The sequence below is a fragment of the Polypterus senegalus genome, chromosome 9 (assembly GCF_016835505.1).
Source record: "Polypterus senegalus isolate Bchr_013 chromosome 9, ASM1683550v1, whole genome shotgun sequence".
Taxonomy (NCBI): domain Eukaryota; kingdom Metazoa; phylum Chordata; class Cladistia; order Polypteriformes; family Polypteridae; genus Polypterus; species Polypterus senegalus.
In genome coordinates, this window is record NC_053162.1 from 137,646,249 (window position 1) to 137,672,946 (window position 26,698).

Genomic DNA, 26,698 nt, shown 5'->3' on the forward strand with positions numbered 1-26,698 from the left:
TGAATTCTAACTGGCCTGAACTGAGAATGTAGTTAGTTATTTTCAGATGAGGAATATTGACAAATTAAACTATGGTAATACACTTGTGGAGACTAGAAAATGAGTCTTGGAAATTGCCTTGTGGTTCAATTTTAACTGAAACAGAATCAAAATTTATGTGAGGCTCACTGCAACAGAGAAAATTCAGTCTCAGGTGTGCCCCAGTTGCACCAGATGCATTACTAATATGAAGAAACAAATATATAGAGAAACATAAATTAAGGACTTTTTGGTTTGGAAGTTGCATTAATAAAACTCATCTGCTCATCTAGTTTTTCTTCAAAAGAAGCAACTGTAAAACAATATGAATTCATATTTATTGTGTAGCAAACCTATTTACACCCCGCTGGGCTGGCTACTTTGAGCAGTTGTTCAAAGCTGATCCTCCGGCTAGGACGCTGGATATCTCTAGGTCCACGGTTCTTGAGGTTGATCCTCCAATTAGCTGTGAACCAGCTAATCTCACGGAGATTGCACAGGTGGTGAACCAGCTGAGGGGAGGAAAGGCTGCAGGGATCTGTGGTATCCGGGGTGAACTTCTCCAGGCTGGTGGTAAGGCGGCATTGCAAGCAATCTTTGCTTCTATTTGGTAGACTGGCATCATCCCAACTGACTGGAAAACGGGACTTGTTGACACTATGTGGAAAGGGAAGGGTGATCGCCTGGTTTGCGACAACTACAGAGGGATAACTCTGCTCTCAGTGCCGGATAAGGTCCTTGCTAGGGTCATACTCAATGGGATCCGTGATCATTTGCTCACCTAGAACAGTCTGGTTTTATGCCTAAGAAGTCTACCATCGACTGCATCCTGGCACTGAGGGTTCTCATGGAGCGCAAATGCAAATATCGGCAGAGTTTCTTTGCAGCCTTTGTCGATTTTCGTAAAGCTTTCGACTCAGTTGATAGAGCTGCTCTCGAAGTTACTGGATATCATGGCCAGCCTATACACTGGTACTGTGAGTGTTGTGCAGAGTGGAGGGAGAACCTCTGTGTTTTTCCCAGTTGATTCTGGGGTTCATCAGGAATGTGTTCTTGCTCCAACTCTGTTCAATGCTTGTATGGACAGGGTGTTGGGCAAGGTCGTGGGGTTTATTAACATTGTTTAATTCTTATAAGGTTATAAGGAAGTGTAGGCAATGTGGTTTTCCATTTCTCTGTTACTAGTTTATTATTTGTTCTATGCCTAAATGATGTTCTGTTCTCAGAGACTAAACTGAATGGAAGAAAAACAATTGAATTTTAATACTTTACCATCACTTGATATATCTTCTTTAGCCAGAGTACGGGAATAGTACACAATGGGACTGCAGATGATTGGCTTTTTCACATCTGAATTGGTAAGTAATTTTAAACCAATGCCCTGAAAATGAAAGGACATAAAATATTAATTACATAATTACATTTTTGTCTTTTAAAATTACTCAATAAATACAGCTACATTAAAACAATGACTTACATACAGTATTTATATGTTGATTAGAAAATTAGTACATAATATCTCTCTATTAAAAAAAAAATCTTGGAAGGGAGACGAGACATGATCTTCTCGGAAGACAATTTGACGACACGCGAGACTAGACATTACAACCTTAGGAAGCAAAACCCATGAGACGGTGACTTTTGCATGTCATGCCCTACTTACAAACAATTTCAAACAATTTAAACTAGCAGTTGTTGGAATGCTTTTGGCAGACACATTTCATGTCCTCCCAGCTCTTAAAATAACGACAACCGACAAGCAGAACATGCAGCTCGCCGGAAGCAGCAGCAAGCCAGCAGATGATCCGACTGCATCTCCTTAGTGTGAGTTCGGGTACAAGGCAGGAACAACACCCTAACTGGGTGCCAGCCCTAACACACAAACTGGGTCCAATTTAGCAACGCGAACAAACCTACATGTTTGTGGGACTGTGAGAAGAAACCCAGGCGAACATGGGGAGGACATGCAAACTACATGCAGGGAGCATCCAGGAGGCAAACCCCAGTCTCCTTGATACAAGGTAGCAGTGCTACAACTGTGCACCCATGCCTCCCCAGTCTATATGAATTCCTAAATAGAAATTGTATATGACTGCATTTAGAATTTTTTAACAATCAATACAATTTAAGATAGTCTTACAAGTACATTGCTAAAGTATTAGTTATCACTTACTATACTGTACTGTACAATTAAAATTCTTAAGGTCAATAATAACATTAGAATGTCAATCTATAGAGATTTTTTAAAGTATTGTAATTTCTGTCTGTATTGCTGATTTATTAACATTACATTAATTTTTGTAAAAAATCTTTTCCCTATAAAAATGTTGATATATGTCACATATTTTCTATATGTTAATTGGGGCAGAACAGTAGTAGTGCAACCATCTCATGAATCCAGCATTTTGAGTGCAAATCCCACACTCTTTAGTTATGTATGTGTAGTTTACATTTTCTCTCCATGTCTTTGTGAATTTCTACCTACATCCCAAAAGATATCTACAGTAGATGAGCTAGTTAATCCATTATGGACATATTTGGAAATGAGAGTGAGTGGACCCTGTGATGGACTGACATACTGTCCAAGGCTGTTTCCTGCCTTTTGCTCAGCATTTTTCTGAAAGGCTCCAGCCAGCCACAACCCAAAATTAGATTAAAGGGGTTAAAGAATGCTATTATACTTATAAATTGCAAAGTAAATATTTAACATTATGTTTGTATTAAATCTTTTTACATTAAGTAACTGAACTCTTTAAATATAAACTTCAAAGTTTGCCATTTAACTCTGTAATGTATTTTTACAAATAAGCTAACATTATATCATCATTAAAATGTCTCAGAATCCAGAAATAATATCTTCTGTTTTATAACTGCTTGTGAAATGACCAAAAAATAAGATATGAACAAAAATTTACTTCACTCTTTACCTGGAACACATTGAAAACATCATTTGCAGAACTGTACATGGGATAGTACATGGAGCGTTTTTGCAGAGTGCGCAGGACATGGTTTTCACAGGGGTATGGCTCATAATCATATGCTTGATAATTGTAGCCACTCATCAATTGAACTGGAAGCCTGCTGTAAACCTGCAACTCAATAAAGATATGTGTTAGGCAAGACTCTAGATGGAAAAGTGGATTTCAGCATGCAAAAGAAAGAGATTTTTAGGATTTCTACAGAAATAATACCCTTTTTACAATCTACAATAAATCAGTGACTCCAAGTATAAGTCAAATTTGACCTTGGTTACCATATTAAAATGACAAAAATATATGTGCCTCAAATGTAGTGCTGCAACTGTAATCAAGATTACATTCATGTAATGCTCAACAGTTGCAAAATATTTTATAGATAAAAAATTATTTCTTAGTGGATACAATAAGTCACAAAAGGACAAACAGAATATCTGTTAAATGATAGATTTTAATTATTTGTTTTATAGTTTTCATGTTTTTGGTTTTATTAATCATTTCTATTATTTTACATATACTGTTTAATATTTGATTACAGCTTTAAAAAACTGATGCAATGCAGTTCTAAGTACAATTATATCTGAAGTCATATTAGGCCACTGTCATTTATTTACCTTCAATTAATATTAAATTCAAATTTCAACATAGGAATGGTGACAAGTAAAAATGGCAAAGCAAGTAAAAGGTTCAACATAGCTGGTTCTTTGCCAATGTACTGTATGTTGTTGCAGTCATGGTAATCTAAAAAATGCTTCAGGCCTACCTTGACTGCAGAGGGCAGATCACTTGCATGCTATCTAGGATTGTAATTTCACCCTATAAATTAATGTCCTTTTAAGCACTATACATCCTAAACTTAAATTCTGATCAGTTACTATACATCTCCAGTTTCTGCTTTCCTCAGCTTCCACTACTTTTGCCATGCTTATTTTCTTCAACTGTCCATTTTCTGTCTCACTCTCTCTTTCAGGTACAAGAATATATCAAAACAAACTGCTCCTCCTAATGCAAGTCATTAATATCCTGAATTAGCCCAAATTCAAAATATGTTTAACTACTAGATATTTTAATAAGTGTGTACTTTATGGTTTATGTTGGTTTTTACAGTAATGGGATCCCTTCCTTAGAGACTGATAACTCACTGCATTAGATATGAACTAAAAAAGCAAATAAACTTGACTGATAGAGAAAATTATTGCAATACTTCAGCAGGAGAAACTTGGGAGGGATCACTGTTTATTCAGCAATGCTTTGCCCCACCTCTCTGATTGCAGAGAGAAAAAAAAACTTTAGCTGAGGCAACTTTTGGCAGAAATAAACCTCTGAGAATGCAAGATTCCTCCAGAATATCTTTATCATTTGTCCTTTGTGAATAATAACATCTGAATACATCCCATTTCTGACCAACATGCTATCTATTCACTCAGATGTATCTCCTAACTCTGTTACTGGTTCATTCACCTTAATTAAAGGAATCCCTTGGTACATACAACCATTTTTCTCTATCGACATTATAACTAGACATGTCCTGTTAGGACTATTCAGTTCTTCCTACTGTGAGGTCTGTATCAGTCCCCCAGCTATGTTTTCTTTTTTTTTTTCCACAGACCTGTACTCTCAATCTTGTCATCTCAATTTCATCTTAAGTCTAAGAGGGTGAGTCCTCCTTCTAGATTAAAATTCTAAATTGTTGCATTTGTTAGGGCAGCTGTCACCTGAGAGGAGTACAAAAAGACTTTTAGTGCCATAGATGTTTGCTGTGTTAATGGATTATCTTATGTCACTTTGGTTTGATGATTCTCTTGCTCTCTTGTTATGTTAAGGTTTTCCCACAGGGCTTGTTGCTTGTGTGAGCTTTCATAATAGTTAGCTGTTTCTCTTTTGGATAATTTTTGTATTTGAATTCTAGTGGTGTTAAGTGATAGTTTTCAGATAACATTTTGAATCATTGTCATGGCTAATTACTTAATTTCTTAATTGTTTTGTTAGGTTTTCTTTTAGTTTTCTGCTTTCTTTGATCCTGCATAATTTGGATTTCATACCTATGGCAATTATTACTTAATTACTTATTTCCTGCTGGAATTAGTATTAAAAATGTTTCCCCTTTAAATAATGTAATTTAACTAATGTATTGTATTAAATTTCATTTTCTCTTCACTTTCCTTTCAAGTATTTAATTTAACCCAATAGTGCATGATAAATACACATGGGTGTAAATGGTAACAAACTAAATGGAGAAATGCTGGTCTCTTTTGTCATTTCCATGTTATTGCTAATTAGGAGCAATTAAAAACCAAGAATACAGCTGTTTAAGACAAAAATAAGCAATAATGGTTAAAAAAAAAATAGCAAGACAACTAAAGTGAAGCAGAAGTGTTACTTATTAAGCAAGTACTGTAGGTTGGAATAAAAACCTGCAGCCACTGCGGCCCTCCAGGACCGTGTTTGAGGACCCCTGGTTTAGGATATTGGCCTTCCCATTTCAAGAAACAATAAATATCATCCAATAGATATCAATAGTTATTACTCAGCTCAGCAAAAGGCAACTAATATGTGTAAACCTCTAACTCTGTAGTTAATGCACATTCATGGCTGGAATTCCAAAGGTGTGAATTATTCCCTACTGGTATGCATGTAAGCTCTTATTGTACATACCGAGTTTGCAGTCAGCTGTTTGCTGGAATCCAATAAAAGAACACTCTTATCCACTGCGCTTACTGAGCACAAGGAACCAGGTTTTGCTTGCAAGTGCAGTTTTGTGTCATCCCCAGGAAGTTCACTGGAAGATGAAAACTTCAATTCTACCTGAATGTCAAACACAAATGAAATTGGTTAAATAAATCATATTACAGAAGACAGGACAAAAATCAAATAAATGTAAAATATGAATGAAGTGCATACAGAATAGAAACTCATAACTGTCTTATTTCTGCATTTCCTTCAGAAGGAGTTTGAAATGTAGTATTGTGTTTAACTAAATTAGTATAATTACAATGCCCACCCATACACTTTTTAAATCTTCTTTAATTAAGCTCTGCAGCGACAAATGCAAGAAAAGAACTACTCCTCAGTAGCCATTGCTGAACACATCCACACGTGCTTGTTCACATGCATGCTCAATGTTATACAATCCAATTTAGAATCTCCAATAAATCTATTAGCAAATAAAAGCATTAATGAGTAAGAACAGCCTTACACATTTTGTGTATAATTCTAAAAAATAAATGTAGTTGTAAATAATTATTCTGCTCAATATCAGAAACATGCCATCTTAGGAAAACTACAAACATCATCAGTTGGATTGGTGGTGAAGATCTATAATATAAGTATGAAATGAGTGGAGAGTGAGGGGATCCTTAGTTGGCTGTTGTGATGACTGGATGCCCCTTTCCCATAATACTTTCCCATAATACCCTTCTGGTAAAAGCTTTAGGTCAATTAAAACTAACACTAATAGACAGTTAATCAGTTTATTTTCCAGAGCCGTAGCCCTCACAATCCAGTAAATGTCTTCCTCGCTTATTTGTGTCCTTTCACACTTTCACTTTGATTTGTACATCTCCTATAAAATTGCATTATTCTGCAACTGCTCTTAATGCATGTTGTTAAATATGTTATTTGTTTTAGAGCACCTCCAAAGCTACCAAGTTAAATTCCGGTGCATTAGGTACTGGCAGGGTGGCACGCTGGTTTAGTGGTAGCACTGCTGCCTTGCAGTTAGGAGACCTGGGTTCGCTTCCTGGGTCCTCCCTGCGTGGAGTTTGCATGTTCTCCCCATGTCTGCGTGGGTTTCCTCTGGGTGGGCCAGTTTCCTCCCACAGTCCAAAGACATGCAGGTTAGGTACGTTGGCGATCCTAAATTGTGCTTGGTGTGTGGGTGGGTGTGTGTGCCTTGCGGTGGGATTGTTTCCTGCCTTGCACCCTGTGTTGGCTGGGATTGGCTCCAGCAGACCCCTTGACCGTGTGTTAGGATATATGTTGGTTGGATAGGTACTGGCAAATAAAAGTGATTCTGATTCTGAACTCAACCTTCGGCATCATGTTGAAAAATTAATACATAGTTTTGGAGAAAATAAAATCAGTTTTTTTTTTTACAGCCCTGGATTAACCATTAAGAAAAATAAGCACAAGTTTGGGACACAAGGCGTAGGAAGGCACTGCAGAGTTTTTTTTTACCCCCCAAGATATCATGCCCTTAACTCTTTTCATTGCCACACTCAGCTTTAGTTGAATTTTTTTGTAATTATCCTCATCTGCCATGTTCAACTTTAATCTGTATTTTTTAGAAAATTTTTTTCTTTGGCATGGTGAGTGACTAACATTTAAAAGATTGGTTTGAAGGTGTCCCTTCTTGAATTGAGGCCTTGCCGTGGCAGAAGGGCTTGCGTGGTCTAGTGATCCTCGGAGCTATGTTGGCGGGAGCTAAATGCTCCTGGTAGGGCTTCCCAAGGCAAACAAGTGTGAGGTGAAGATCCAGACTAACTCGATCCTGAGACCCCATATGGAGTTAAACCAAGGATCGGCATTTTCCCTTGCCCAGGAAAGGGTACCCGGGGCCCTACCCTTGAGCCAGGCCCGGGGGAGTGGCTTGCTGGCGAGCGCCTGGTGGCTGGACCTTCGACCACGGGTCCCAGCTGGGCTCAGCCCGAAAGAGCAACGTGGTTCACCTCTCTTGTGGGCCCACCAACTGCAAGAGAGGCCATAGGGGTCGGGTACAATGCGATATGGGTGGTAGCCGAAGGTAGGAGCTCAAGCGTTCCCACCCTTGGTTGCCGAAACTGGCTCTTGGAACATGGAATGTTACCTCTCTGGTGGGGAAGGAGCTTGAACTGGTGCGAGAGGTTGAGAGGTGCCGGCTAGATATAGTCGGGCTCACCTCTATGCACAGTCTGGGCTCTGGAACCATTCCTCTTGAGAGAGGCTGGAGAGGGGTGGGCTTGCTTATGGCCCCCCAGCTCGAGGCCTACACACTGGGGTTCTCCCCGTTGGACGAGAGGGTTGTTTCCATACGCCTTTGAGTTGGAGGAAAGACTCTGACTGTTGTTTGTGCTTATGTGCCAAACAGCAGTTCAGAGTACCCAGCCTTCTTGGAGTCTCTGGAAGAGGCGCTGCAAGGCACAGCTCCTGGAGACTTTATCATCCTGCTGGGAGAGTTAAACGGTCACGTCGGCAACGACAGTGAAACCTGGAGGTGTGATTGGGAGGAACGACCTCCCTGATCTAAACACGAGTGGTGTTCAGTTGTTGGACTTCTCTGCTGGTCATGGATTGTCCATAACGAACACCATGTTCGACCATAAGGGTGTCCATAAGTGCACATGGCGCCAGGATGCCCAAGGTTGCAGCTTGATGATCGACTTTGTAATCGTGTCATTGGATGTGCGACCTTATGTTTTGGACACTCGAGTGAAGAGAGGGGCTGAGCTGTCAACTGATCACCACCTGGTGGTAAGTTGGATCAGATGGTGGGAGAGGCTGCTGGACAGACCAGGCAGACCCAAACGTATGGTGAAGGTCTGTTGGGAACGTCTGGCGGAGAAACCGGTCAGAAAGATCTTTAACTGCCATCTCCGGCAAAACTTCAACCTCATTCCGAGGGAGGTGAAGGACATTGAGTCTGAATGGGCCATGTTCCGAGCCTCCATTGTCAAAGCAGCAGAACGGAGCTGTGACCACAAGGCTGTCGGTGCCACTCGTGGCGTCAATCCACGAACACGGTGGTGGACACCTAAGGTTCGAGAGGCTGTCAAGCTGAAGAAAGTGTCCGTATCTGGTTGACCAGTGGGACTCCAGAGGCAGCTGAGGGGTGTGGCAGCATCGGCTGTTGAAGAGGCAAAAACTAGAGCATGGGAGGAGTTTGGGGAAGCCATGGAAAACGACTTTCAGTCGGCACCAATAAGGTTCTGGCAAACCATCAGGCGCCTCAGGAGGGAAAAGCAGTGCTGCACCAACACTGTGTACAGTGGAGATGGGGCCCTGCTGACTTCAACTGCAGACGTTATTGACCGGTGGAAGGAATACTTCCAGGATCTTCTCAATCCCACCAGCATGTCTTCCTTAGAGGAAGCAGAGCTGGAGGACTCTGGTGGGATCCCCGTCCATACCAGGAGCCGAGGTAATTAAAAAGCTCCGAGGTGGCAGGGCCCCTGGGGTGGATGAGTTTCACCCTAGGTTCCTCAAGGCTCTGGATGTTGTTGGGTTGTCCTGGATGACATGTCTCTGCAACATCGCATGCGGATGACGTGGTTCTGTTGGCTGGAGGAGGTGACAGGGGAGAGGGAGGTCTGGGCTTCCCTGCTTAGGCTGCTGCCCCCGCGACCCAACCTCGGATAAGCGGTGGATAATGGATGGATGGATGGATGGTTTGGAGGTGTTATCAAATATCACATTTGGTTCTCTAAATAATAATATTTATCTGTTTTTTAAAAAATTGCTTACCATCATTGATTTCTGCAGAAAGAGGATTTTCAAAATTGAAAAGTATGGGTTTTTTTTTATTAGAGACAACATCAGATCTTAATTTGCCTTATAATCTTTAGGAAAGTAAATAAAAGTAGTTTTCAATACATTTTTGTATGTGTATTTTTTTTTACAACCGTTACAAAATGCATAAAAACTGTGGAAAGGGTGCATTTTGTTCTGTCACTTTAGTATATAAATCAATGATTATGTTGCTTACTGCTATTTAGTGTTAAACAAATCACTTGGCTAAAGTCAAGCCTAGTTTTGTTAAGTGCCTTACAGTATGAACGCTACTTTAAAGTATGCTATATATACCTTAACTAAGATTTTACACTTTCTTACAGAGAACAGGAGCACAAGGAATTCTTTTATAGTTGCCTAATAAGTGAAAAGGCATAACAGCTCAGCTATTTAACACTGCTCACAATACAGTTCACAAGTTTAGAATTTTAAGACTAAATAAAGAGGACTTACCTTATTCCTAAAACACATTTTAACCTTAAAATTATGGCTGTCTGCAATCATTTCTCCGCTTGGCAATATAGTGTAAATGAGGAATTGGGCGTAAGGTGCTATATCGGATGTCACAGCGAATTTTAAATCAAAGAATCCTTCTGAGTCTGCAAACATATAAAATGTAGAACATGTGAAAAAAGGGATGTTAAAAAGAAGCATTTAAAAATGATTAAATACAAAAATACTTTAAACTTGCAAACTGCTTATCAATTTCATCCACATAACTTTTACATCCTAAATTGTTTTTTGTTCAGTTAGACTGAGACACAAGCAGTTTAAACATGCAACTCATTGAAATACTGGTTAAAAAAATACAATGATGAATGCACTTTTTATAAAAAGAAAAGTTTTCATGTTAATCACAGTTCAGTGCTCCATTACAGCAAGTCTTTTGCTGTCATAAACCAATTTCATTGTTTCATTGATATACTTCTATATTATTTTTCTTATTATTGATCGTAGGAAATCAAGATTATTAAAATGTTCTAACAGATAAAAGGTATCTTTCCAGTTAGTCAAAAAGTGTAATTAATCACTTGACATCTATTTGGGTGGGCCTTTATATGTTAAGTCATATATTCCTCCTAAATTAGTTCAACTTATTTTGATACATAAAGTTCTGTTATTTAGACCATTTATATGTTTCTTCTATAGACATTTTGTAAAAATCTTACCCGCTCCTTTATTCAGATGAACCTGAATTCTTTCACTCTTTACAATGATTCCTTTTGCTGCCATCTAGAAATAGTTAGAAAACACCACAAGAAATTAATCCATATTATATTAAATCTTGAGTTATTTATTCTTATTGCTCATAACTGCTAATGCTGTGTAATGAATGATCCAGTAAGAAACCTCAGAGTTCCATATAAAGCACTTTAAAGGCAAAGTATAGCATAATTATTTAAATATTGTTTTACCTTAAGCATAGATAGGTGATTTGCTTATGGCCAAATACCGAGGAAGTGGTAGTGACTGAATCAGACACGATGTGGCTAACAGTTAAAGGCACATATCTATTACCAAAGATCAGACACATCTACTCTAAACAACTTCAGGCCAGTGGCATTCAGACCAGTCGCTATGAAATGTCTAGAAAAACTGGTTCTCATGCACATGAACCATAAGGTCCCGGACACTGTTGACCCCCTCCAGTTTGCCTACCGCACCAATCGATCAGTGGATGCGATAGCAATTGCCCTACATCACATTCTGCAACACCTGGAAAGTAGCAGGAACATGTGCCAGAATGCTTTTCCTGGACTACAGTTCTGCTTGCAGTACTATTCGCCCGGGAAAACTGATCAAGAAGCTGACAGATCTCGATGTCCCAACTCCCACCTGCAACTGGATCCTGGACTTCTTGACAGATAGACCACAGGTGGTGAGAATGGGAGGACAGGTGTCTGCAGAGCTCACAGTCAGCACAGGATCCACACAGGGCTGTTGCCTTAGCCCCAAACTTTTCACTCTGTACACTTATGACTGTGTCACCACCCAGGACAACACCATACGCTGATGATACCACCATCTTGGGGCTCATCGGGGGGGATGAGTCAGGGTACAGGACCCTGGTAAACAACATTCTTGTCTACAGAGATGAAAATGACATCATCCTCAACATAGACAAGACCAAAGAAATAATATCAGACTTCAGGAAGAATCCTCCCCCTCTACAGCCTCTGATCATCAAAGGGACTGAGGTGGAGAGGGCTGACAGTCACAGATTCCTGGGATTGCAGGTTACATCAAACCTGAGCGGGACTCTTAACACCACAGCCAAAGTGAAAAAAGCCCAACAAAGGCTATATTTTTTTAGGTTGCTCAGGAAAGCCGGCCTGAACCATCACCCTCTCAACCAGGCCTACGGAGGACTGATAGAGAGTATTCTCACCGCAGGTATCACTATCTGGTATGGGAACACCACACAGGCAGAGAGGAAGGCTTTGCAAAGAGTCATAAAGACTGCAGAGAGGATCATAAGGACAAAAAGAGCAGAGGGAATTATCAGGGACTCACTCCACCCAGCTCACTCTCTGCTCAGACACAAAAACTGTATGCACAATCTGAGACACAGCAGAACGGACAGCATCATCACTCACAGAACAAGGTTTTTCAATAGCTTTTTCCCCGCCACAGTCAGACTGATGGCAAAACAAAATTATTGAATATGTGTAATAACCTCACACTACCTCACTTCACTTTATTTTAACTGTGCATTACCTACAATATTTTTTTGTGTAGATGTTACCATCTTTCTGTATAGTGCTGTTATAATCTATATTATTTATTACTGTATATTGTTTTACTGTTTTTAAATTTTTTTTATGTTTTACTATGACTCAGACAGAGCTCTGCACAAGAATTCCAATGTGCTTTGACTGTTGGTTTTATACACAAATGACAAATAAAAGAACCTTGAACCTTGAAGTTCCAAGTATTTAACTCAATGTCTGATGTACCACAGAGTCAATATTCCCCTGGGCATCTGTGTTGGTAATTTTAATACAAAGAAAAGACCGACATGTTAATGGTTAATGATGCTGATTTTTGTCATGTCTCAGTAAACATCTCAGTTAAGGAAGTCATATATAAATCTTTAAATTGCCCCCAAAATGACTATTTTTATTAAATATTACTAATAAAATGCATAATTGAGGATAATAATGTACATATAAATTGTGATTTTATCTTCACAACATTAATTTTATCTTTTTTTTTTTCAATCTGTTTAGTTAAGCTGTTAGTCCAGGACATTGTTTCTGGTGTAGATGGTCACAGTTGAATCCACCTCATTCCCAGTAGGTTACGTGCACACCCAAGCAGACGATATTTACTAGAGTATATAGCAGGCAGCAGACCATTCACGACTTTGTGTCATAGATGCACTTTTTTTCTGTACAAATTTAGCTCACCATTATTATGACTTTATTTCTTTATTTTAGGTTTGGGTTGTTGGCTATAGAGAATCCTTTGTCTTTTCAAAACAGAAATGTTTGTTGCTCCGTTTGGAGTTGGGGTTGGTAGTGGTTGGACAACTTAAATGGCAGTGTACAACTTTTGCCCTGCAGTGATCAAATGGTCTGTGCTTTTCTATACAACATCTGGGGTGTACATAATCTCCATAACTGAGATGTTGGCCTGTTTGTTTAATTCTGTACTGCAGTGCAGGCCACTATTTCCCCTTTTGATTCCTGCAAATATGAATTCAATGTGCAGGACAAGTTTGACAATGGTCACATTCCTTCTATGGGTGTAACACAACAGTTTTATATATGTATGAAAGAATATGAATAAAACTCTTGCTTTGCAAGCAGCAAATCACATTGTTAAAGGAAAAAAAAGCTTTACATATCTGTGCCTGGCTCCTTAATTATAAAAAGTAAATATTGGAGCCAACACTACTGTATAAACTACACATACACAGATCAAAACGCGTAAATAGTCACTCTACTGAATGTTGAGAAAAAGTCACCAGTTTCCCTACAAGCTATATTCTTCAATTCAAAGTGCAGTTATTTTGAGTAACCACAGAGTAAGCCCTTAGACAATAGAGTGTAATAATGATTCCTGCATTATCAAGAAGTGCATTTTATGTGTCCATCTAAAGTGCCCCAGGGATAGTGACTGTATACTTGAGTGTGCCTTGCAACTAATGTTCCATCCATGTCACATTCTAGCTTTGTTCCCAATTTTTCCAAGAAAGTCACTAGTGTTCAGTGATATTGAGGTAAATAAGCAAGTTGGAAAATGCATGGTTAAACATTTTTTAAGATAAACGTATCAAGTAAAATATAAAAGCAATGCCAAAGAGATGACACATTTGACATAAAGAATTTCTGCCCACTCACATGGTAGTAGAAATCCAAGAACTCTGATCCCTCCTCAAGCTCATCCATTTCAATGATATAGCGGATAACGACTTTTGCTTCTGTTTCACAAGTTAGTACTTCATTAGTTTCTTGGATCTTCAGAAAGCTTTTACTTTTTGAGTAAAATGGATTTACAGTAAGATACGAATTACCATATGCGGGAAATATAAAGCCATCAACATATGGTTCTGGTTCATATTTGTAGTATGCCTGCAAGAAAGTGAGAAAACAGAAATTCCTAACATTTGTTTAATATCAGTCATACAAAAACAGCACAGCATATGCTGTACTTCTGCTTGCAAAAAAATGTATTGCTGTATATTTAAAGAACTAATAAGCAAGAAAGGCTTAAGTAAAATTACAGTGGTCCAAAATACAGAATGGTAATAACAATACGAATAATAATAAGAAGAAGAATGGTATGCCAACATGAGATTATCAGGAACAGCATCCCTGCTGGAGTTTCACAGGACAATATTTACTGATCAGACAATCACCTGACAAACATCTAGTAGATTGTGCACCTGTCCTTCATAACTAACCATTGATGAAAAGGCCTGGTGGTGTCAGACATATTATGTGCACAGTAATAAATAAACTGCATTCAGTCAGGTAACAGCTAAGTACAGCTGTTGTCATTCAAAGAGACAAATTAGAAGACACAATTTGTTGTATCATGCCACTAGTGAGTTATAACACCTGATACCTCAAATTAATTAATCTCCTACTAGTATAAAATAAAAAGGTGAATTCATGTGCTAAGATTACTTATAATTCCTTATAATTCACTAAGATTAGTTCATTATAAACCACAATGTCATAAGCATATGACAAAAACCTCATATGTCCATGGATCCATGCTACCAGGTGTCAACAATTAAGGCTGATGGTTACAGTGTAATGGTGCTGGGTGTGTGCATATGACAAATACTGTGTTCCTTGATGGCTTGATGCATGCCACAGGATATCTGAACCTCGCCGTTAATCAGTGCATTTATTCATTCAGCTGTGTATAAATTGATGAAAGGGCTTATTTCAGCCTGGAAAGTCCTAGAATATATCCAGGAACACAACAGTGAACTCATCTTAATGTAGTGGTTTCCAAAATAATCAGATTTCCATCTAATCAAGTACAGTAATACCTTAGTTTATGAAGTAGATCTGTCCCAGGACTTTATTTCTTTAAGAATCTTCATCATTGGGGGTATATTTAACATACATGACTAAACATAGAAGGAATATGGATATGTATTGTAATAAACCTGAGCGGGTATGGGAACCTGCCATCTGCTGTCTAATTCATTTGCTACCCTACATTGTTACTACCCTGACCTCTATTTTCCATGGCTCCTTCCATGTGACTCCACACCCTTGTTATTTATGTTCAGAAACAAACAACATTTGTCTCACCATCTCAGTTCTACGTAAAGAACCAAACCTGGATCCCTAAGGAAACTTGCTGGTGGCCACACACCGAGACTTATGGACTTTAGCAGTGGAGAAGGATCTCAGAAGTACTTGCACAACACCACTTTTTTCCCACTTTTCACCAGCTCCTCTCATGACTGGGTGCTAACCCCATGATTCTGCTACAAAGCATTACCTTTTCCCAGATTCTATCCTCCTCTGCATTTTATTTTCTAAAAATGTTGCTTTTTGCTTTTGTGGCATACTTGGAAAATTATATTTGTCAGAAGGGAACCTTGTTTTTCGATTTCCTGGATAATCCAGTTACTGATTGTGTCAGGGTTGTCTGCAGGATGTAGGTATTGCTGTCTGGCAAAGAAGTCACCGCTTTGAAGTCTGGCTGGTTGATTATATAAAAAATACAAAGCTGTGATAATAGACCTTCTCCTCCCTTGGAGGATGTGTGTATTTACCGGACTTGGATATTACATGTCTGACGCTATTGGTTTCTAATCAGCATATCTGTACTTATTCATGATTGGTAAAAATACATTTTGTTAACTTGTGCTTTCATTAATTGTTAAACCCAGGAAATGTAGATGTGCCATTGTTTAATCCGGTCGTCCAAAACTGATAATTGCAGGGACTGAAGAAGATTTAAGCTTCTGGGCAGCAGAAGGCAAGGGAAGGGACAGTCCACTGAGAACGCTGCCAAGACTCGCAGAGAGCACAGGGGCTCACTGGCAGACTGGGGTACGTGGCTGGTGCTACTTGAGGGACACGAACGGCAACACTATCCACCAGGGGGAGGAAGAGACAGCTCCACAAGAAGACGGTTGTGGGTCCAGCGGGAGAGGGAAGCCGCATGAAAGGACCCTGCAAAGCTGGCAGACGAGAAGTGAGGCGTGCCTAGGTCACAGCAACACAAGGAGCCCAGAGTTGAGAAAAAGAATGACGAGGAGACGCTGACAGGGATTCAACGATTAGACAAAACTTCTGTTGGGAAATGAGTGTCCAGTGAACAGAGTGCAGCGGTGGACAGTTGGACGATTGATTGTTGGGGTAACACAGTGCACAAACTGGACTCTGTACCACAAGAGGTTGTATCCTCCAATTCTGTTTTTGATGGACTTTTAGAGTGTGGATTGTGTGTTTTCCTTTTAAAAAAAGAAATTCGTTCTTGATATTGTTAGATTTTGTTTATGTTCATTTATCTTTTTAATGTACTCATTATTGTCTGGTGTAATAGAAGTTACTGTTGCTTTTCCTGAAATTACTGTTGTGTCTTTCATTGTGTTTTTACTCACCTCCCAATTTAAAGAAACCTGTGTGCTATTATTGCCAAATTTCAGGAGTTCCCAGTCTCTTAATAAAACTGGGTGGCGTAGTCGGATATTTGAATGGTGTCTAAGTTAGATTACCTGTAAGTGTGACCAGACACCTGTCACATATTCATCACTTTATAATAATATTAATCTATATTTCCTTAATTATGTTACTGTGTCCTGCTAATTTTGCTGGACCACAGCTAATTATTATTCTTATATTAAGTGCTTATGTTCTGTATTTTTATGGAACAAGAGAAGGCTGTCACTTAAACGTTTTAATTTGGCACGGGACAAAGGAAGGCATACCTTTACCAGACATGGAAGTATATCACTGGGTCTTTGTTTTGCTCCCCTTTTTCAAATGGTCATTCCTTACTGGTCATTTTTTCTTCTTGGCTTTGAACCAAATGTATTATTGCTGTTCCCATACTTCTTTCTATTCTTCCTATCACTTTGCTAAAATTAAAGTTTTAAGAATTACATTACATTACAGGCCCAATTATTTCTTTTGCTTTAAGAATTAGGCTGGTTCATGTTATACTGGACTGCGGTGGGCTGGCGCCCTGCCTGGGTTTTGTTTCCTGCCTTGTGCCCTGTGTTGACTGGGATTGGCTCCAGCAGACCCCCGTGACCCTGTAGTTAGGATATAGCGGGTTGGATAATGGATGGATGGATGTTATACTGGTATCTTCAAACTGCTATATTTCATAATCCAGCTCTATCTATTGAAGGTAACTCAGTGTTCTTCCCACCATGGGCAAAGGGCAGTATCTCCAAAGAGACAATTTTGATGACTCCGATCTTCGTACATTTCAGTCCTTAAAATCCATGTACGACATACATTTGTGATCATCTTTTTTTTATGTCTCCAGTTCAGACTGGTCCTTAAGGCCTTTAAAATGTCTTTATCTTTTCTATCCTCCCGCAAATTGTAGTTATTTCATTATAAAACATTTTTGTGAATGCTGTTGTCTGCATTTGATCATTTTACCCTTTAATAAATAATTAATCACAAAAAACCATAATTACAGTATCTGGGAAATAACTAAGCAGTCATGTATTATAACTTTGGGTTCTATGGCATAAAATTTCAAAGACAGAAAATATCTATTGTGTGTAAGGAAGTTTCACACTGCAGACACAGCAGGCGTATTTGCACATGGGCCATAATTTGTTTTAGGTTGACTTTGTTATAAATGAGTTTCATTTTCAGAAGATTTGTTAAGGTATTACTCTATCTGAGAGATAAAATGTAACAAGCAATTCGGAGCAGAGATGAGTTGACTATATATATTAAATGTCAAATCAAAGCTTTCACAAAGATTCAGCCAAAAATATAACATTTATAAAAAATTGTCAGAGGCATAAATCTATCTCTTATTAGAATATATGCCAACTATATTCAATTCACAATTGGTGGTAAACTTATTGATATTGAATACAGATGAATATTTACTATGGTTGAATAATTACTACATCATTGGTCAAATTAATTACTGCTACCATAAATTGATCCCAGTTTTAATGTACCTGTATGTATCACCTAATTTTCTGCCCTCATACCGATTGAACTAACAAAACTAATGTTTCAAATTAACTGAAACATCACTAAAGACAAACAGAAACATTTTATTACATATAAGATACATACCCGAAGATTAATTGTACTGTTACCCCATGAGGAAGTGTCCAGTGAGAAAACTGCATAGCCATTTGAGTCGGTCTCAAGAGTCAGTGTCTCATTTTGAGCATCCCAAGCCATGTAGAGGTACACATTTTCTTTAGTCAATGGAGAGGAATCCGGTTTAGTCACTTTAATCTAAGGAATAAAGAATTGTTTGAGATAACTACCACTTTCTAATAAAGCTAAATTAAAGAGAAATTATTAAAAATCCAGCAGAAACATGGGCATACACAATTGCTGTATGTACAGGACCTGTAAAAGTAAAGTTAGTCAGCATAGTAGACCAAGCTGTAGGTACATTCAGGAGGGTTTAACTAATGGATAACACAAGTCAAGACAAGGGCCTAGACGACCCTCTAGTGGTCACGACTCATTACTGTAGCTTTCAGTAGATACTCCTATCTTTATTTTGTTTAGAAAAATTTGCCTGAACTGAAGCAGAGCACAAAAAAATGTTTATGTTCTGCACCTCAGCAGCAGCTACACTGTCTGCACTACTCAAAACACAATCTCTATGCTGTTGCACATACAGTACTAGTGCAGGCAACGTGTGGCCTCTTCACTCCTTCTCCTCACCTGTGTGCCATGTGAGTGACAGTGAGCCACAGCCACTTCAACTTCGGCAGTTAGCCGTTATCAGGACCAGGAGTACGGACACGTGACACATAGCCTGACAAATGAACACACAGCTGGTGCCCAGTCCCCTCCTCCTCTTTAGGCTTGGGTGAGTTCAGCTAACTTGGGTGCAGTACAGACTCTAGTAAATGACTAAGTCCATCCAGGCAGCCATCCACTTGCCTTGTTTCACTGATTGGGAGGTACTAAGGTGAAAGAGTTAGCCAGAGGACAGGAGGTCTTGGAAGCAGGAGCACTGGCACTGCAGTAGGAACACTATAGCCACTATACCACCAGGGTTATTTTTAGCAAAACATACACTCCAGGACCATTTAAAGTATAGGGTTTGTTTTAGTGCATTTATAGCAGTTTTAGTGCAGTGTAGGGCCTCACCATGGACATGGACCACCAGTTGCTCTGGGTTTGGCGAAGGTCAGAGCTTTCCCATGCAACTGGGGTCTTCCGAAGGAGGATGTCTGACATGTGGACCCCCGTTTAGGTGTAGGCTCCAAGCGGGTGCAAGGGTGAAGGCAGCTAAGATGAGGGTTGGGTAGTGATGAAGAGGTGAGGGTGACGAAGAAGGAGGTTGCTGGGATCATCCAGTAGTAAAAAGAACATTAAGGATCTGATGACTGTGTGTTTTTAACTTCTAGTTTTGATGGATTTATTTTTTGTAATTTTTTAATCTCCACCAGCACCTTCATTTTATTGGATTTATTATTTATTATTGATTGAGCACTGCACTTTGAACACTGTGTGTTTTGGATTTTGTTTTAATAAAAGCACTTTTGCACTTTTTGCACCTATCCCTTGCATTGTATTTTGTCCTCATCTGCCTGGCTCATCCAGTCATGACTGACAATTTGGGGTCAAGAGGCTCTTTCTATTATAAGTGTTAGTCGTGTCTCTCAGTTAGTTTGGCTTACTTTCTATTAACACTCTGCCTTTCACCTCATATCTCCGTTAGTCTTGGTACTGATTGCTGTTTCTTCCACCCGTAAGCCTTGTCCCAGTTGTCTTTCCTGCCTTAGAATTCATGAGTCACTGGCTGTAAATGGCTTTAAGCCCCATCCCTGACATCCAGCCAATCATACAGGATTTCATCGACCTGTACAAAATCACACTGTCCTGAATGAGACCTCTCTTTGTTCTTTTAAGCTCATGAGAAAACTCTCCCTTCTTCTGTGCCTCACCGATGTCAACTATTATTTCATGCAACACTTTAGATGACACCAGCACTTTGGAAAATAGTGTCAGGTAGTTACAATATTCATGTAAACACAGAAAAATATATATTTTTTTAATATTTAATAAATTTAATAACCCAAATTAAGCAAATTTCAAGGAAGGAAACCAAAGTCCTTGGATGATAGAACATGAAGGTGTTTCCGCCCCAAAAAGGTGATCTGTCATTTAATTGTAATGAATAAAACATGCTACTAGCATGGAAAGAGAGAGGAAGTTAGGAGTACATGCTGATACATTGCTGCACCCACCTTAGGATCCAGATTAGGACCCGAGTGCAGCCATGCAACGGGTGACACCTCAGCACTACACTAGTTCAGATGGAGTGGAAACAGTGTTAGGTTTTTTATGGTGGCTGGAGTTTTTCCTTTTAGGTTGGAGGAACTACATGCAGGAATGGATGCAGATTAACGTCATACCCAGGATAGAACAATTGCAGGTTAAGGACCTTGCTCAAGATCCCAAAAGGGCAGAGTCCCTTTTGGCATTTACGGGACTCGAAACAGCAACCTTCCAATTGCCAGTGCAGATCCCTAGCCTCAGAGCCACAACTCCGCCCATGGAAAAACATGGAGAAACAATATAACAGATACACTGAGGAGAGAGTTTTAGCAAGCTGAAAGTGTGAGTTGATATTATTTCAATCAACAGATTGCATTTAGCTGATTTAGTCTTCCTTCAGAAAATTGTCTTTGGTTACCAGTGTTGAAGATAAAGTACTAGAGCCACTACCTACCTTTCCTTTGAAAGGAATTCCGCCTTTGTAGACACTGTCAGTCTCTTCAAAATCCACGTTAATCAAGACATTAGTGAATTTAAGAAGGCCACCTTCTTCAAGTTTCACGTCTTTCATGAAAGAGATTAACAGAATTGGAAAGATGGGAGATATTGTGTTAGGGATATAGCAAAGATCTTCTACATACTGTATTCATTTTATTAATACTTTGTTTATACTTTTGGTATCAAAATGAGATTTGTACTGTATGTGTACAAAATTTTCAAGCCCTGATTCCCCAAAACAAGTACAGGCTGAAGCTTATTCTGAGAACATAAGGTACAAGGCAGGATACATTTCTAAATGGGAGCCAATCATGTCATTAATTCTTGTGCTTTTAATGCTCGTTCATTCCGAGCAAAATTAGTTACCCATCAAATTTGTTGCATCTTTTTAGACTATAGGAGGAGACTTACTCACAAATGAAGAACACACAATTTAATTCGTCACTCAGTGACTAACATCTTTTCAAAGACTAGAGTGGAGGACGTTTCAGTGACATCTTTTAAAAATTGCATGAAATATTAAAAAATGTACAAAATGGATGCACCTGTTCCTTCTTCTGTCAATTCAGCATCAACCTTAAAGGAGTTTTGATACCCTGAGGAATTCAGTTTAAATTCTTGAAGTTCCACAACTTGAGTTCCACAGCCAGATTTTTCAGTCTAAAGAGAAAAAAAATGGTAGTGGTATTTCTTTATAACTTTAACAACAATAGCAATATACTTCTGAAAATAAACCCATCCATCCATTTTCTAACCCGCTGAATCCGAACACAGGGTCACGGGGGTCTGCTGGAGCCAATCCCAGCCAACACAGGGCACAAGGCAGGAGCCAATCCCAGGCAAGGTGCCAACCCACCGCAGCTGTTTGCGCACTACTTTCCGTAAATACTTATTTAACAATATTTAAAAAAAATAGATGTGCTTTGCACATTTTAAACATATGACTAGATTAATTGAAATATGGATTAGGCGACAAATAATGCAGGATGCTTTACATGGACATTTTTCATATAGTTTACTGTTGTCCAGTGTTGGTCACCATATCCAATATATCCATTCTATCAGAAATGTTATCTTCATTCTCCATGAAAGCTATAACTACAACCACAAAGGGTAACTTACAAAAAATATAATTTTTGGGTGCAGTAATATGAAAAGAATGAAGGTATAAAATATTTCTCATTGAAGTAAGGTGGCAAAAATTCCCAATTGTGTTATATTTTCTTCTCAATTTATAGTGTTCAAACTTAGGATGATAAGTATAAACAACCTGGGAATACTTGAAATAAAGAAATAGTAATGAAAAGCAATGAGGAACCATGAATATTCTTAGACTTTAATTGATCTCTTACATCTTGTAAAGCAAAGATAATATAAAGATTGTTACAGATAGCTTTAACTATGCTGTTATAAGACTGTATACTAATTTTACAACAACAAAATATAATTTCAGTTGCATTATTTTGAAAAGATTCATATTATTGTCTATAGAAGTAATTGTTAACCTGGACTTCAGATGTTTTGCTCTACATGAAGCCATGATTAAAGTATGGTGAGTGACTGTGAGGAGGTACTTTAAGAAGATGTCTGAAACAACAATAAACAAACACTGAAATAGCCAGGACAAATTCACGCATTAGCAGAAAATAAGAGACAGTCATCTTGAAGTCTGTTGTTCAAAAGACGTAATGTATGTTGCTTTTCATAAACCTAGACATGGCCTCATCTGTTGAATTCCTAGAGTTTTAAGAACCATTCTCATTGATTGATAGATAGATTAAAAAGTAATAAAAATGCATGTAAAAACAGAAAATAACTTTGAATGATGTTTTTACTCCCCCGGGTGGAATTCAAGAGACGCATAGTGTGGGGGAGGAACAATCTCCTCAGTCTGTCAGTGGAGCAAGACAGTGACAAAAGTCTGTCACTGAAGCTACTCCTCTGCCTGGAAGTGACACTGTTCAGTGGATGTAGTGGATTCCTCATGATTGACAGGAGTTTGTATAGTGCCCGTTTTAGTGTCTTAGTGTCGCTCTGCTACAGATGTTAAACTATCCAGCTTTATGATAGATAGATAGATAGATAGATAGATAGATAGATAGATAGATAGATAGATAGATAGATAGATAGATAGATAGATAGATAGATAGATAGATAGATAGATAGATAGATAGATACTTTATTATTCCCAAGGGGAAATTCACATAATTCAGCATCAGTAAACTGATACAAAAAACAATATTAAATTAAAGAGTAATAAAAATGCATGTAAAAGCAGACAATAACTTTAAATAATGTTAGCATTTACTCCCCCGGGTGGAATTGAAGAGTCGCATAGTGTGGGGGAGGAACGATCTCCTCAGTCTGTCAGTGGAGCAGGACAGTGACAAAAGTCTTTCACTGAAGCTACTTCCAGCTACGCCTGGAAGTGACACTGTTCAGTGGATGCAGTGGATTCTTCATGATTGACAGGAGTTTGCTTAATGCCCATCGCTCTGCCACAGATGTTAAACTTTCCAACTTTATTCCTACAATAGAGCCTGCTTTCTTAACAAGTTTGTCCAGGCGTGAGACGTCCTTCTTCTTTATGCTGCCTCCCCAGCACACCACCACATAGAAGAGGACACTCGCCACAACCGTCTGGCAGAACATCTGCAGCATCTTATTGCAGATGTTAAAGGACAGCAACCTTCTAAGAAAGTATAGTCGACTCTGACCTTTCTTACACAGAGCATCAGTATTGGCAGTCCAGTCCAATTTGTCATCCAGCTGCACTCCCAGGAATTTATAGGTCCGTACCCTCTGCACACAGTCTCCTCTGATGATCACGGGGTCCATGAGGGGCCTGAGCCTCCTAAAATCCACCACCAGTTCCTTGGTCTTGCTGGTGTTCAGGTGTAAGTATGATATATAGTGTGATACTGCCATAGTGTGCATAAATTCTACATGTAACGTGCACCATTTCCTGAAGTAAGATCAGTCCCTTATCAGATCACAATTATACCAAAATGTGCCAGGTTTTGTTTGGTACTATGCCGAGACCACCATTTTCAAAACGGTATGGTCCACTTGTTTTAGTCTGTGCCAGAATGCAATTGTCCTGTTCTCATCTACCTAAACAAAGTATGGGGGGAAGCTCTACAGATTTTAAAACAAGTTCCCCAAATGAAATGAAAACTCCTTTACTCACCTTAGTTGTAAATTTCTTGCAGATGTCTTTGTTTGTATCATATCCGAAAAACCAATAAGCACTCCTGCAGACACTTAATGTTATAGTGCCCATAACTGGCTTGCCATATGTATACCTAAAAAGTAAAGCTCTGTTTAAATATTTATCTTTGGCTCTTAATTACATTTCCTCCCAATTAATACAACAACATTTATTAGAATTAGCAACAAGCACAGTGTAGTTATTAATGTCATCATATGAGTCAGACAGGGTTTCTGTTTCTTTGTGAAGCACTAGTATGAGACATCAAATGAAAAAATAAAGTGAGTAAATGAAGATGAAACAAATTTTATTTAGTTTACTTTTACTTACTTTCCACAAACTTGAATACTGACTTCTGTGTCTTCAATAGTTACTATTTCTGGCATATTAATCTTAATTTCATACTTTGGCAGAACTAAATGTGAAAGAGAAAGAGAAGTCCTAAGGCATAAAAATAACGTATAAAAAGAAAGTCAAACAACCAGTGCAATAGGGAGAACACTTCTTTGAAACGGGTTAAATGGGAAGATTAAATAAAAAAGCATTCACAGTCACAATAGGATAGATACAAAGTTCAAATTGCATTCAATATCAGGTTCCTTTATACAAATTCCTCCTAAGTAATAATTAAATGAATGCATACATACATATATACATACATACATAAATACATTCTCAGAATTTGATCTAAATATCAAGATGCAAAGCACCTTGTATGGGAAATTGACATAATTGCGTTTTTTTTTTCCCCAATACAGGCAGTTATTATGCAGGACTTGCTTAAGAACACAGTAGTAGAAGAGAAGCACTCTGAACTGTTCGTAAGGCACTTTACTTATATAAAGCAAACAACTTTCAAATGTAATCTTACTTCTTTCCCATGTATTTGTCTACTTATTAGAACTTATAGAGTGAAACTGTAATTAATTTATGCCTTTGCCAGTCATTTAAATATCAGCTTCATAAACTACAAACTAAACTGTCCATCTTCTCACATTCAACTGGGTAAAAAATGTTGCTCATGTAACATTAATAGATTTAAATGAGCTCCTTTTGTTTGACTCTTTAATAAAAAAAAATCTGTAATATTTTAAAAATATTGTTTTTAACCAAAATATAAAACACTGTCAGTATAATACTGAAGTTAAAAATGAATAACCACTTAAATAAAATGCATAAATACAGAAGCTATGCAGAATACAATATGTTCACTATATACTGATCATGTGCTCTGCATCTCACCATATTCTTTAACTTCAAATGTTTGGTCAATTTTTTTTCCATCCTCCTTCCATAGTTTTAGAGAATACTTTCCAAGTGGGGCTTCTGGAGTGGTGGGGTATGATAAATCCACAATTCCACCATTGGACGATATGTTAAGCCATTGCCCAATCCGATTAGAGCGGGGATCCTGGAACAACAGATATTTAAACTGCAGAGACTGCTTTTCATGGAATACTGTCACTACTTAAAGTACTATGTTAATTCACAAAGTATAGTATAGTTATAAATGTACAGTACAGTGTATTATCTGAAATAACAAAGGCTCCTCTATTATGGTTATTATTGTATTTAAATTCACAAATATATTTATAAACATGAGAAAACTTTTCCTTTACAAACAAGTTAGGGATGTTCAGTTTCTGCATCAATCTATGGGTAACCAAAAAGAAGAAATTTGTAAGCACTCGATATATTAAACAGAATTACTGTATATAGAATTCTGATCAGTGAAGCTTATCTCACGCTTACCAACCTTTTTACTAGACATCTAGTTTAATATTGAAACTGTAGTATACCATATGTCATAATTTCTTAAACACAAAGCCGCCATGTTGCATTCTTTCTCTTTACTCCAAATATTCCAGTCCTACCATATTTGTTTTGTATGCATACTGTATATACATTTTAACCTAATGGCTGTGTGACGGTGCGGGTCAGCTCCTTGCTCTCTCTTTATTTTTGGGAGCATCTTGAATCTGACACCATCGATCACGTAACAGGATGAGCATGGTAGATGATGACAAAACACACATGAAGCAAGGGGATGGTGTAAAAGTGATCAGTGCCTCTGTTTAAAACCAAGTGCAAAACAAGTGTTCAAAAAGTGCTCAGAAAATAGTTTAATTAATAAATAATCCATAAAAAGGTATATCTGTGGAGGTGCCTTCTTTCTCACTGAAGGCTCCTCTGCTTATTCCATATTGGCCTTGAAGCAGAGGAATCGCCCTACTGACAAATGCAGCTGACCTTCTGCAGCCCTTCAGCTTGCTCATACTGGTTCCTTCTGCCTCCTGCCCTCTTTTCTTTTTCCCTTTAATCTCTGTCTTTTCTTTTTCTCATGCCTTTTTCTTTTATCAATTCTTCCCTCTTGAACTTGCGCTCGCGCTTCCCTTTTAAAATGGGGACATGGCACAGCTGAAGCAATCAGCAGCTCCTGCCATCAATTAGGGTCACAAACAATCCTTCACCTGCGCACTAAGCATAAGGCTGTCCACTCCTGTATCGCACACAGGAGCCACTCGCCATGCTACCACGCTCCACCACACAAAGATGCGAATGTGGCGATTATTTATTTAAAATGG

At 38.5% G+C, this 26,698-nt stretch overlaps 1 protein-coding gene across 2 annotated transcripts in view; it reads right to left on the reverse strand.

Moving 5' to 3' along the window:
- LOC120535858 (alpha-2-macroglobulin-like protein 1) overlaps positions 1-26,698 on the reverse strand; it is a 74,523-nt gene that overhangs the window by 37,337 nt on the left and 10,488 nt on the right. For both annotated transcript variants that reach the window (XM_039763977.1, XM_039763976.1), the window contains exons 6-17: positions 25,356-25,524; positions 24,444-24,528; positions 24,093-24,207; positions 21,448-21,562; positions 20,859-20,968; positions 18,230-18,397; positions 13,823-14,053; positions 10,646-10,709; positions 9,930-10,075; positions 5,649-5,798; positions 2,946-3,107; positions 1,291-1,399 (exon numbers count right to left, since the gene is read on the reverse strand). In XM_039763977.1, coding sequence (XP_039619911.1) covers positions 1,291-1,399; positions 2,946-3,107; positions 5,649-5,798; positions 9,930-10,075; positions 10,646-10,709; positions 13,823-14,053; positions 18,230-18,397; positions 20,859-20,968; positions 21,448-21,562; positions 24,093-24,207; positions 24,444-24,528; positions 25,356-25,524 — 1,624 coding nt within the window. The remainder of the gene's footprint in view (positions 1-1,290; positions 1,400-2,945; positions 3,108-5,648; positions 5,799-9,929; positions 10,076-10,645; positions 10,710-13,822; positions 14,054-18,229; positions 18,398-20,858; positions 20,969-21,447; positions 21,563-24,092; positions 24,208-24,443; positions 24,529-25,355; positions 25,525-26,698) is intronic.